This window comes from Megalops cyprinoides, chromosome 15 (genome assembly GCF_013368585.1).
Source record: "Megalops cyprinoides isolate fMegCyp1 chromosome 15, fMegCyp1.pri, whole genome shotgun sequence".
Lineage (NCBI taxonomy): Eukaryota > Metazoa > Chordata > Actinopteri > Elopiformes > Megalopidae > Megalops > Megalops cyprinoides.
The window spans coordinates 15932644-15947274 of NC_050597.1; the positions used below are offsets into that span (position 1 = coordinate 15932644).

A 14631-nucleotide genomic window follows, 5' to 3' on the forward strand; every position below is an offset into this window, starting at 1 on the left:
CTTAAATGATCATTTTAATGAACAGTAGAGAACATGTTGAGAGATTACAGTCAATTTTCTAAGTCAATATCTGAATGCATTTGAGGATGACAAATGCATGTACCAAATACTATTAACTGTTATTTAGAACTATGAGAAGCTATACTGATATTTATAATTTATGTATGTTTGTAGGTATGTATAAATTGTCAGCTAAATTATAATCAACACAAAAAGACAGAGTGGGGAGAATACCCTGACAAACTTCAAATTTAGGCTGTTTTCACTACTGCATTCACCTGTCCCAAAATGCCTTCTTTGACCCTCAACAGAAGGGCACCATGCCGCTGTGTATATACTTCTGTTTTTACAGTGCTTAACTCTACCACTATCAGCTAGTCACTACCACCCAGTCATTCACCACCCTGGAATGATGGGAACATTACTCTTTACCAAATATTAACAGTTCAGCTGAAGACATGCATAAGTTTCAACAACAATTCATCCTCAAAGCAGAGTTCATCATAAAAAAGACCAGCATTTCAAACAATTATCAAATTACATTACATTATCGCACACATCTCAATGCAGTCCTTATTTTAACACCTGTCTCTCTGACCACATATTCTTCAAAACTAAAGAAAAGTGACACCTATCTTAACACAGGATAGATAAGTAGTCAATGTCTTCCCTACAGCATGAAAAGGATAGAAATATAGTTCATTTCCTCTTTAGAATTTGAGACGACAGGGAGTTAGCTAATGCATTCTTCAGAGCATGAAGAAGATTACCCTGCATCTTCCTTACAGCATGAGAATGATTAGTAGATAATGTTTTCTTTACAGCATGAAGAGGATATGTAGTTAGCTAAGGCCTTCCTTAAAGCAGGATAGGTAGTTAGGTAATAAGTTTCTTAAGCTGCATTAGCGCACTGACCGCCTCTGCACACAGCATGCCTGTGGTAGGAATCTTTGGCACGTTGACCATGGAGCATACGACACACTGTGTGCCCCCTGACTCCCTCCTCATGTTCTTGTCCTTAGGCATTCCATCCTCTGACCTCAGGTCAGCTGACTTCCTCCTGCCTGCTCTGGTCTGTTTATCTCCCCCCTGTCCTTCCCTTTCCTTTCCATCCCTGGCGCTCCGCACTGCGCCCTCTGATCCCGCCTTTATAAATACATCACTGCGCTGTGACCTCAGCGTTTAAGACTGCAGCCCACACCTTGCTGGTGGAAAAAAAGACATCTTAGCTCCAAGCACTCTGTTTACACACATCTGAGCCCAGGCCTTCCTAAGCGTTGTACACAGTAGTATGCCCTAGTAGTACAGGAACAGCAAGTGATGGACCATGTGACCATACACAGACCATGTGAACATATGTAGCTTTGGAGGTGGGGGCCCAAATACAGTGGAATACTGACATGACCATAAGACCTAGCCAATTGCTGTTTTTTTTTGGTTTGTTTGTTTTCCTTGAATTGTCCCATTTCAGTTAAAAAAAAAACCTTTTCAGTGTCTGAAATCTTCCAACATTTACAATTCAATTTCCAGTACCAACACACAATAGATTTAAAAACAAAACAAAAAACAAGTAATATCCAAAAGTATAACACATTCACCATCACTTAGTGCCATGTAACGTTTCTGGCTTGTCACATGGCTTGTATATCAGAGAGTAAATATCAAAATTGAAAACTGAAACACAAAGACAAATGACTTTGGTTGAAATAACATAAAACAAAAAAAAAATGGATCAATGACACAGAACAGAGATGTTAAAAAGACAGGACGTGGACCTTTGCAGGCTTGTCAACCCCACAAATCTGAACCGTTGAGAGGATATAGCGCTGATATTTCTGTCTCACACAGCAGTGCTGATCTGGCACATCTGCTCATCGCTCTCACCTTTAGAGGAAGACGAGCTTGGATGGCGCTTGTTCAGAGCCCTGAGCCCCTGCAGGGGAATGTCACCGCCTTCCAGGACGCTTTTGTAAATGTGGCGGTCGCTGTCAGCGGCTGCTGGCTCGCTGGCGGCCGTTTCGCCATCCTTCACCACCTCACTGTGGTTGGGTTCACATGAAGAACTGGAGGCAGACAAAAATCACAGCAAATTGTTAATCATATAGGGTCAACAAGGATGAACATTCCTGTACATACACTAAAAATAAACAATCAAGGCAAACTGTTGCTTATAGAGATAAAAACACGAACAAACTCACTTATATAGACAATAATAATCTTTTGCATGTATAGATAATAACAATCACCATAAATTTGCTTCTAAAGACAAAAAAGATCACATAAACAGACCTTTTAACAGTGACACTCAAATGTTGCTTAAATAGAGAACAAACTCCATTATTAATGTAGACCAGAATAAACATGATAAGCTCCACTGCTTATAAAGACAAGATCAAATTCTTGCAAAAAATTTCTGTCACATAAAGATGCTGAGGGTTTTTTTTTATGCCTGATTATCGGGGTTAGCCTCACCATCAGACTGATTATAGGTAAACCTAACCACCAGACAAAGCGGTGTGCTATGTGACATCTGTCCAGGTATCAGATTACACAGTGTTTTTTTAGATAAAAGGAGTGACTACTGCACTGCACTTTTTGGAAAATCTCCGGTGGACTTAAGTGTCAGCTCGAGTGTGCCACAGACTAAAAGCTGGAATGGAGGTTACTTGAGAGGTGGTGATTAGGAGAGTGCACACATGACGAGTATTTATACTGTAGAAAAGTACATGTTGAAGTTCAGTCAATTTGTGCTGAAATTTGATATTGCAGACATACTGACACTGATGCTGTAAGTGCCTTTTAAAATCTGTCATAAAAAACTATACCTGCCAGATTCTTCTTGGAAAAAAAAATGGAGCTGCTTGCACAAAGCACGCATGGCACAAATGAATAAACACCAATAAAATGACACCCGCAACTAGAACTCATATCTGCACATTCCATGGAGGCCAGCATGCCAGTGTTCTAAAAATACTGTTGAACATTCCCACATGGTACTGCCAATGTTATGTACCTGTAATAGCCTTTGTGTTGTTATTGTTTTTCTTCATATGTATTTGCCAATGAGGTCACAGCTGGACCAAAGTTTCCCGAAATACAATACGGCTGTACTCCGCAATACCAACACATTTATACATACTTATAGCACACCTTCCTCAAACAAGAATAATAAAAGAATACATACAAGCCAAAATAATGGAATAACTGAGGAACCTTGGCTAATTGACACATTTAAAGGAATTCTTAACGGATATATTCTTCCTTAAAAAAAACTGTACACATAAGGTTTCTATATCCTAAGAACCTTAGAGAACCCTGAGGCTTGAAGGTGTTGGTTGACACATAACACATACATTATACATACTGTACATGACACACTTAGGACAAACCCAGAATAGGTGCATACTGGTGATGCACTACATTTTACAGTGGAATTTAGGACACTAAAACAAAATGACAGTAATTGCTTGCAGCAATGTCTGGCATTACAAACAAAAAAAATAGGCATTCATATCCTTTAACAACTAAGCTTAAGGTGCTACACATGAATTAAACAACTGTTTTTGTTTGTTGACTATTTTTTGGTAATCCCTGACAAAATGTATTCCCATTTCTCTGAGCTGAAGCAGCAGGAGAAGAACACCTCCTTAGAAGCAAAGCTTCATTCTACTGCTGACCAGAAAGGCATTTTAAAGTGACTCCACTGTGCTTAGTTCCACAACAAGGTCACGTAACTGGCCTGTAGAAGAGTCAGATAAAGTGACAGTCATCACAGCATGGCTTCCTTCAGCAGATGAATGAGAAAAATTCACTCACTTTCACTGATACAGCACTACACCTTTCTAAAGGAAAAGCCAGTGGAAAACTGTTACAACTGTGTGAACAGGATGCTAATTAGAAAGGCAAATACACTGGATTTAACATGAAAAATCTGCATTTCAGCTGTCTGTTGGGGGATGCTTACTTGGTTGACATTAAATCCAACAGATTGCAAAACTTGGCAAAACAATCTTCATTTTCACAGGGGTTCAGGTGTGTTTTTTTGGTGTCTTTGTGAAAGGCTGAAAAATAGTACAGCTCTCTAAAATCAATGATCCTGACCATATTACTACAAACAAATCATTAAGTGAGTACACAGCTGTTAGTAACTGAAGGAGCAGCAGTGCAGCATCATGGTAAGGAGCAGGGCTTTCTAACTGAAAGGTTGCTAGTTCAATTCCCTGCTGGGGCACTGCTGCACTCATACTTATACTTAACCCACAAGTGCCTCAGTAAACATCTAGCTGTATAAATGGATAACATGTAAAAATTGTAACCTATGTAAGCTGCTCTGAATAACAGCATCTACTCAAATGACGATAATGAAGTGACAAATTTTGTTTCAGGACAGCTTGTTCAAACATGACGCACTGTCCTTATTCACAAATGGGGCAATCATACTGCCAGCCTCAAGGGAAAAAACCCAAAACATTACAAGGTTTCCTGTTTCATAATCATGTGCCACCACTGCGCTTGATTGTCATTCTAATTAATAAAATCTCTGTAAGACTAATACATGTAACAAAATTACAGCACACACAGGAAACTGACTGCTGCTACGACTACTGCAACTACTACTACCGATAATAATGAAGATATGTGTACAAGTAATCCGGTTTGTGCGATTTTCCTGTACCGTAAGAGTCATGATATGAGTGTCTGATGTCACATCTGGCAACATGCAATGAGCAAATCACCGTGTTTATCAATAACAGCACAGTACAAGCCCCTGTGCCACGGAGAACTTTGAAAGGGACCAAAGCTGTCTCCAACATGGAAAAACGGTAGATTTAATGAATTTACCAATTTCTTCTCACAAAAAAACGATGACACCACAAATTTTCCCAGGAATATAGTATAAATTATATATATACATATATATATATATATATATATATATATATGATAACAGAACATTTTTAATGACAGAAAGATTACACAAGTTACTCAGCCCACTCCAATAACACAGCACTCAGAATTAGCTTTAAACAAGAAACCATGAGGCAGTCCTCTGAGACTGGCTCAGTTTCAGCGACATGTGAATCCATTCACGTTTGTTAGAAACTAGAGGGAAAGGATTGTTAATGAAGCCCTGTAATGAGGTGCCACATTCACATTCCAAACATTAGTTATGATCCATTTACACTTGTCAATGAAACAGAGGCACTCTAATTAACAAGAGCATGATTTTGGTTTTAAGCTTCTGTCACAGTGCAGAATGCTATGCCAAATACCAATTGATGGATGTTTTGTTTTTAATACAGACCTATGAGTAGTGTACAGCTAAAACAATTAGGGAGAACATAGTTGAAGTCAGAAAACAGGCACTGGCTTAAAACAGATGGGGAAGATTCACAGCTAAAACCCTACAGATGTGTGGAGATGCTGAAAGTTTTTAGCCACTAAAGTAGCTGCAATGGCTGTCTCTAAATTCCAAACATTCCTTCTGAGAAACAAAAATAGACCAAATAAATTGAGCATGACGCAAACAAAGAGATCAAAGCTGCCCATTACTCACTCATGGTACAAGTTTTGAACAAAGATCCACCTATCACCATTACAGGCTCACATTCTGAAAAAAGAGGGGTTTCCTTTATCACCTCCATATGGGAGACACTGGTACGTTGCCCCTCTCGCTCTGAAAAGAGCGCAAGCAGCAAGCGAGGAGGCGGGGGACAATCCCTTATCTCCTCACAAAACATTTCCAGGTTTTATTTTGGGCTGTTTGCTTCTGCTTTAAATAAATCAACACACAGAGTACCCTCCTCCTTTCCACATACAGAGCACAGGCTGTGCTAGCCGCTATGCGTCGTATAACAGAGCAGCAGTCAGGAAGCAGGAGCACCCCATCAGGGGGAAATCACTTCAGGGTGTTCCCATTAAAGCTGGAATCCGCTGTCAGTATAAAAACACATGGCCCAAATGTGGAGGACGCAACAGAGAAGGAAATCAAAACACAGCCAGACAGAATTAAAAAAATACCTTTCCAATAAAAACGGGTGGACTTACTATTGCTTGAGGTCGGTGGGTGTTTCCAGAGGGCTGAAAGAGGGGGCACTCTGCAATAAACCAAACAAAGAAGTCATTGATAAATCCACCGGAGGATCTATTCCACAAAGAAAAGAAACAGGAGCATCAGTCAGGGCGTTAGCTTCTCTCGTCCGTCTGTCCTCTTGCTGCGCTCCAAAAAGCCCCGGATTCTGTGCTCTGGACAAGGCTTTACATGGAGGAATAAACGTGTGTTTTGGCTCGCATGCGAGCTGTAGAAAACAAGCAGCGGTGAGGGGAGGGCGGGGGGTCTGAGAGGGGCACTCAGAAGGGGAGGGGACTGAAGGCGCCTCAGCCAATGGGTCCGAAGCTTTCACAGTGGCCCATTCTTTTGTCTGGGAGTGAGTCAGTCTCATTACCACTGGACCAGACCGCAGATCAGTTAGCCAGCTGGTGGAAAGAGCAGGCCATATTACACACACACACACACACACACACACACGCATGCACACACACACACACACGCACACACACGCTCATACGCATACTCATCTCTCACGCATGCACACCCACATTCTCTCTCACTCACACATGCTTACACACATTCACATGCTAAAATATACACTCATATCCTCTCCCTCATCCACATATGAGCACATACACACACACACACACACACACACACACAGTAGTTTCCTGTGAAGTGTCTAAGAAATGAGCTTGTAAAAGTCCTGGCATAGAGCTGGATGGAGAAGGGCGGTGTGAGCTGCCGCATTTTTGGAGATTTTATTGTGAAAGCAGATGTTACTCTGAAGCAGGAGCAATTTGTTTAGCACACGGCAAGCCATTTGCCTGGGCAGCACAGCGTTTCAGTGTTCATAAAAGTTCAGCAGCAGCTAATTTTAGGCACTGTTTCTGTCAGTTTTCTTCATGCAGACGTCACAGGGAGTAAAAATAACACGCATGACAAGCGGTCTATGAATATTTGGAAATAACATTGCGCAATCCCTTTGATAGTCACACAGTGTGCCCCTCACCCTCCCCTCTCCCGAAACAGGAGCCGACAAACTGACTGCATGTCCCCTTTATCCCAGCAGACCTTTGTCAAGGGGTTGCTAGGGAAAGGAAGATCATTAATAACCTTTGAAAATGAATGCCTGTCTTTATAAGACAGGAATTTGTCTGGCAGGTTTGTGGATAATCTATTTATACAGCTCAATGTTCCACACTCCATTCCCCTCAAGAACAACTCACAGCACATGAATATGTCCACGGCATTCCATCTTACTAAGGTCTCCTTGTCTCTGTCCTGTTTTTGTCTGATCCTCAACTGCTCTTTGTCAAGGACTAGAATGGTATGCCAAAGTGATGCCTGCTTGGTAAGAAACAATAGTACTCACAGAGAGGGAAAAAAAAACAGGAAACAGTTGTAAAAATCCAGAAGAACATTTATCTGTTGGGAAAGATTAGAGCCAATGTATACTTCCTGCAGTGAGCTGACCATATTCTGACAGTGAACATTAAGCACAGCCTCCTTGGTGCTATCTTTCCAAACAGAGATGAACAGGCAACATACTGTGTCCCTAGGAGAAGATAATTTGTGTCTAGTACAGCACAACACAAGAAAAGAGATAAAGCATTTAAACTAAAATACTACAAGTGTATAACAACACTGAAATGTTTACTGAGACTCAACCAATAGCTACCAATTGTGTCTAAATTGTCTGTTTGTTTCTCCCACAAGTGGCGTAAGGAATGGAACCACAAATTTAATTACTGAACTGGCTAGAAAAAATAGCCACATATAGTGTCAGCGACTTGACTTGTAAGTGGCATCCTCACTTCTTAGTATTCATATCAACTGGAAGCAGAGGAAGTCTTCTGTTAAAAAAAAAAAAAACACTATTCATCTGGCATGTCCATATAGGAAATGAAAACAGTTATATTTCCAACTCATTTTGCCTCTTAAAAGCTGCTGTCAGGATGTGATCCAACAAGCACAGTGGTATGGATGTTATGTAAAATTTGGAAATAAACCAATCAACTAAAAAGAAATCAAGGAAATCAGCAGCGACTCATAAATAGCACTTCATTAACAGAAATTATCTCTTGATTAACACTTATTTCTTGTGAATACTGTGACAAAGCCAGCTTTCCACGAAGATATCTGTGTACAACAAACATTATTCTATATGAGGTGCACTACTGGCAATTGGAGAGTTTCCTATTCAAAATTGCTAGACAAGTTGGGTGAAATAGGGTTTTATCCTCCTTCTTCTGAAATGTGATTCCCCAAAACCTCATGAGCCTGTGCCAAATAGTCGAAGGTGTGTGATACAGAGTTCTGCTCTTTCTGACAGGTTCCCACACATCTGTCCCATCATCACCCAGCTGCTACATTCAAACTCCAGTATCCATATCAGCTGAGGTAAAAACACTCATTTCAAACTTCCCTAAAAGCATTGCTTAAATGTGCTTTTGATAAATGTAACTTGGCCAGTACCTTGAAAACCACTTTTTAACTTAAATCATAATATGAAAAGTATCCTGCAAATTTCAAAATTCACAGTTTTGCTATGGAAATGATCTGCCAGTGAAAAAGTGTAAAAAACAGCAGATAATATGGAGTTTATGAAAAATGCATACATATTGGCAAAAAGCGTTGCACATTCCCACTGAGTGCCCTATTTTACCAGCTGTCATCAGTTCATTGTTTCCAAATATAGCAGGTCAAAAGAAAGCAAATAAAGCCTCAATTACAGAGAGAAACACATGTACAGTCATCAAGAAAGCGGTACAATGTCAGGGGAAGAAATACCTCAGTGACAGATCATGATAATGTGCATCAAGGAAGTCCTCTTAAAAAGGACCACCATGATATGGGAGAACCAGCGTGGACCACATGTAGGAGGTTTCCTATCTCTAAAAGTGCCAAAGAGGGGCTGTGGAATGAAAGATTCTTAGTGATCCAGAACAGCTTGAAAGTGCGAAAGGACCAACCAGGCAGCCCTAAAGAAGCCGTTTACACATTCCTCAGACAGCGCTGATTGCTCGGTGTAAACTGATGCAGCCCAGGGTGTCAACGGAATGGGGGGTGGGGGGCGGGGCTGCATAGCTGCTTTCCAGAAAAATTCTGTTTGTTGGCTGTTCCCCCCCCCCATCCCACACATGTATCCAAACAGGTGCTGGGGATGCCACAGACAATTTAGTGCTTTGCTGATATATAAATAAGCCTACATGACAGGTCATAGTGCTGGTGTGTGCGCCTTTTTTCCGATTCATAAATAGATTTGATGGAATCATGACTGTACTACTATAAAGGGAGCCTTTGCGGTCATAAGTGACTCCCTTTTGTTTGGCTTTTTTATGTAATTAAGTGACAGCAGTGCCATACAGTTCTATCACCTTTCCTTATGGTTTTCCGTATTTCCATCTATGCATTCTGTTTATTTATGACTACAGCAGCAAAAAGAGCAATGCAGCAATATAGACTAGAACAGAAATCCTTTACCCATCCCTATAGGTGGAAATAAGTATTTTATATTTGTTAACACTGACTGCTTCATAATAATTGGGCAAAATTACCTCTAGTAGTGATGCAAAGTATCAGAAGTGATGTTACTGTTACTGAAGTAATCCACAGTTGGCATCTGGTGGTTTTATAGGGCTGCTCAATGTGAAAGCACTGTTTGTCCTTTCTAACACCTATTTCTCTCAGTGCTTTAGAGCAGGTTTTTAAAATCTTTGTTTTTGGTTTCAGTTTGTCCTGAGCAAACAGCGGTCTGCTTTCCCACTTTCTCCCTTTTCCGCATATGTTATGATGAATGTGATGCCAGTGCTGTGTTCCTCTCAGCACGCATACAGTACATACTATACGTGTACACTCAGACATCTTATGCCCCACACACATATATTTTTCTTCCAGGTGTACTGGTTAAATTTACATTTACATCTATTAATGTATTAATATAATGTAAATTAATACCAAAAGTATGAGTCAGTGCCTATTTACATCTTTGCAGCTAAATACTCCCAGGGCACCCCTCGTAAACTAATTCCCAACATGTTTACTTTACTAGGCACATATCAATTGAGTCCAAATTCACCCCAATGACAAACTAAAGCCAGATTTGCCCCTATGTCAGTCTGAGGGCAAAACTCACCCAGTGACAGACTGAAGCCAAATTTGACACAAATGCTGTCACAAAATTGACTTCAAATTCATTCAAACATTCCATGATGCCATCTGACTCTGAGGAGTAAATCAGAGATGAGACTTATCTTTGCTTGAGACAGAATAACTCTCAGATCTGTCACAAATGACTGTCCTTGCAAAACAAACTAAATATGCAAAACAAAGTGTTTGGCCATTCCTGTGTCAACCGATACACTGTCAAATGTTTTGATGAGATCTTTGACTGTGATTTTATTCAAGTCAGCAGCCCATGGTGGATACACCTTGCGAATTTGACTGCCTGACTGAATTGCCCTACTACTTACTGCAGGCTTGTTTAAAAATACAAGTAATTTTGAATGATCCACTTTGTCAAGGTGAATATTTGGTCAGTCAAATACACCCGTCAAATCATGAATGGCATCGTACCATTCTACACTGTCTTTTCCCCTGCATTTTTTGACAAATTCAGATTTTTGACAGATTCCCCACACCCATGACAATCTGTGTCTTTGAGTTTTTTGTGTTTTTGTGATATTAAATGGCTACCGCTCTCTTTACATGTGGTTTAATAATATATTCCAAGTTGTGCAAAATACATTACATCCATTGGTATGCAGACAACCTGACTGACAGCAGGCAGATATTGTTGCACTCTCTTACTCAAGAGCTTCACTTTGTGCGGCCATATGTCAGCAGCTCTTCCCTTACCCATGACTGAAACTCAATGATTTGCACCAATGAACTGTTCCTAATTAACCACTAATTGCATAATTAGTCACGTGCCCGTGCTGATTTGGAGACTGGAGTACCTACAGGAATGCCTGGTGGGTAATGAGAGATATACAAGCTGGAACCCTTGCGGGTCACATGGTCAAGAAAAACTCCTAGCCTTACTTATATCATCTGACTGCAATTTTGTCTTCGTACTTGTACCTTTCGACCTAAGCACTGTCTTTGGTAGGACAGACCATCATGCTCTCATCCATAGATTTGAAAACCATGGCCATTACACTGTCTTGCAGTTTAGCTCTTACCCATTTGATTGATACAAAAAGATGTATACTTAAGCTAACCTGTCTCTGTGACAGAGTGGAATATTAAAATCTACCACTGCCACTTTGGTCACCCCCGCAGGGCACATATGAAATTGTTTTGACAGCCACGGCTGCCACCTTGGCTTTACGGTCTCACTCAGTTACAACACAGCCGACTCTAACAGCTGTGCGTCACTAATACCTCTAAACTGTCACAACTGCACTGATAATATGTACATGTGCAGTATGGTGTCAGGCTAAACTCTGAAGAAATACAAAATTATCAGCAGTGACTAAGGAACTGTTTTCAGTAATCACACAAAAAATGATCATGAAAGAATCCAGCTTTGCTTAGTTTCCAATCAATCTCAGAATTAAATCTGGTTTGTGGCTTATGAACACAAAGTTATTTTATGATGCTCAAGTTCCACTTCATTTTCCAGATTATAATTAACTGTAAACCAAACAGCATATGAAGATGCACAGTGTTGAGTACGACTGGCTGCAACTTCAGGTACATACACACATAAACACACACACACACACACACACACACACACACACACACACACACACACACACACACATGCACACACACACATATACACATACACATACACATACAAACAGCGCATGTAGACAGACAACAAGAGTACATATACACAGAGGCATATAAGAGTATATTCCCTTATATATAAATGAAGAGTTCAGGTAATAATGTTTTTAAACAATCAGTGCATTTTAAAATTGTTTAAAAAGACAATAATAAAGTTTCAAAAATGTAGCTAACGGTCACGGAGAGCCATTTTGTCTCATTCTACTAAGAAGCAGATCAGGATGGATCTGCTACTGGACTCTTCATATACACAGGACAGCAAAAGGAATGAAGTTAAGGATGAGGACATGATTATGAATTTGAGTCTGGGACCTGTCTCAAGGGGTCATATATGGAGGGGAATTGGTCCCATACAGACAGTTAGTGAGGGTCTTAGGGCTCTGGACAGTATATTATAGCATGCAGCATTTTAATACATTGCCATGTCCAGATTTAAAATTAAGAGGTCAGCTCCAAGACTTACCCGTTTTCCAAACTCCATCTCTGAAAAGAATTTATACCAAGGTTCATTCTCTAAATCTATATCTTCTGGACTATCCTGTGTCTACAAGGGTATGGCAACAAGGAAAAGGATGACAAAGAGAGAGAGAAGATAGTTGAGCACAGCATATAAAGACAAATCACGCACTCATGGATTCACTGGCATGCCCTGCAGCAAAATTAAATGGAGGAAATCATTTAGACTTTCACTGTGATTCATTAAATATTTCAAGAAAACAAAAACTTAACAAAAGCCACAGCTACATTTTTGTTCAGAAGAGTATTTCATCATGAAGAAAATCACAGCTGCAGAACTGACGTGCTTAGAACTAAATATGTCATTGCTAGTTAAATTCCACTTCATGTTTATCTGTTTTTGACATGTCTGAGATAAATTTAATGTACTTTACTGTCTTTGGAAGGGGGAAAAACAGAATTTTTGCTGTACACCTCAGTGACAAATAAGGCATAACACTACGTACTGCATCATATTTCCCTTATATTTTATGATTATACTGAATGGAAAACAAACTCTAAAACTCTAAAACTTCCTTTTGAACATCCAGGAAAAAGACTCATTTTAATGACTTTCTTCCCTCAGGTATAATTTTGACACTGTCTTGTGAATTGAGAGACATACCAATATTTGCAGTTCACACAACGTTCAATGTTAAAAATACCTCACAGGGATAAAAGGTCCAACTGAATGACATAACTGAAACATTTAGACAACATGTGTACAACTATGCTATATATTTCTGAATTTAAGATGTATGTCATGCATACATGGCTTGATTGTAAAACTTGTAAAACTTTGTATTGTAAAACTATTTTAAATTTAGTATTTCTTACCTAAACCAAAAGAGGTAAATCTCTGTGATTTACCTTGCAAGACCCAGATACTAATATTACAGTGTCATACTTATGATCACGGTGACATGATCTGCTAGTAATGCCCACAAACTGACAACCTTTTAGTATTGTACAGCAGAATGCGGAACTCCGTGGAAACAGAGCAACTGCCAGCAGCTTGAAAGAGTCTGCATAATGTATGCAGTATTAAATGTATGCACTGCAGGGTGATTTCAGCTAACACTGTGAAGGCTGCTGGGAGCAAGACATCCTGAGCACCAGTCTACAAGGATCTCTACTAAAACCAAGATGGAACTGAAAAAGGGACCATAAATCCAAGGACAGAAACTATAGTAAGAAAATAAAGGGGGAGACTGGGCAGAAAATTGAAGATAATAAAAGGAAGAGACAAGCATCATTTTCTGCTTCTCATTTTTGAAATTCTGTATTTCTTTTGTTTTTGGGGTGTGAGTAATGATAGTCTTAAGTCATCTACAAAACATGATCAACAACATTTGCACAAGAAAATATAACAGACACACATTTAAAGTCCTGTGCACTCCATTCATAAGAATTACTAATATATAGTGATCAAAAACACTGGGACAGAAGTGTTCCAATACTAACGCTATTTAAATATTCTGCCTGTAAGAATAAAGTCATCTGTCTGAAGGAAATATTTTGGGTTCACCTGTAGCGTGTAATAGTCTAAAATAATATGAAGATGCACAGGGACTTAGCTAAACCTGTGCAGTTTAGCTAAGTCCCTAGATACCAACTGACATGGCTGAAATATGCTCTCTGCCAATGCCAAGTGCTGCTTCTCTTTAGACTTAACATAGCCTTCTTAAAACCAACCACTGAGATTCAGCTGAGTAATTGGGCGTACCATCCAAAAGACAGGGACAGCATCATGAAGAATGAAGGACACAGGAAACCAGTGTTAACTGGGAGGGTACCTATGACTGAGCCGGTACTTGTTTCACTGGACAAGATAGTGACTGCATCATAGTTTGTAGACTACATCAAACACACTCAAAAGCAATTAAACTGGCTAAAATTACTATGAAACTAAGCTATTATAATATACTACTAAGTTAAGGACATTAACTGCACCACAACATTGTAGCCAATTCAGAGTCAGGAATTTAATCTGTGATAATCATGTTGAGTCATGTTAGTATTTTTATTATTGGTTATGAAACAGTGTACATTCAACTACATTTTGTTTCATGTTTGAAGAGTTTATCTAAGGGCATTTCTAAATTAAACAAAAAAATAAGCTTGAGGTTTTTGTTTAAAAAATCATTTGTGTCCATTCATTTGTAATAACACTCTGAAGAATACACTGCTTTTTGGAACCAAATCATCTTGGGAGGATCTGCAAATGGAATGCGATGTATCAGTTAGATAGCATGTAAAAACAATTAGACCTTTCACTTTTT

The 14631-nt window shown here is 39.5% G+C and overlaps 1 protein-coding gene across 3 annotated transcripts in view; it reads right to left on the reverse strand.

Annotated features, from left to right (window-relative positions):
- LOC118789884 (sorbin and SH3 domain-containing protein 1) overlaps positions 1-14631 on the reverse strand; it is a 73312-nt gene that overhangs the window by 15437 nt on the left and 43244 nt on the right. For all 3 annotated transcript variants that reach the window (XM_036546608.1, XM_036546607.1, XM_036546606.1), the window contains exons 14-16: positions 12318-12398; positions 6049-6098; positions 1885-2063 (exon numbers count right to left, since the gene is read on the reverse strand). In XM_036546608.1, the coding sequence (XP_036402501.1) occupies positions 1885-2063; positions 6049-6098; positions 12318-12398 (310 nt within the window). The remainder of the gene's footprint in view (positions 1-1884; positions 2064-6048; positions 6099-12317; positions 12399-14631) is intronic.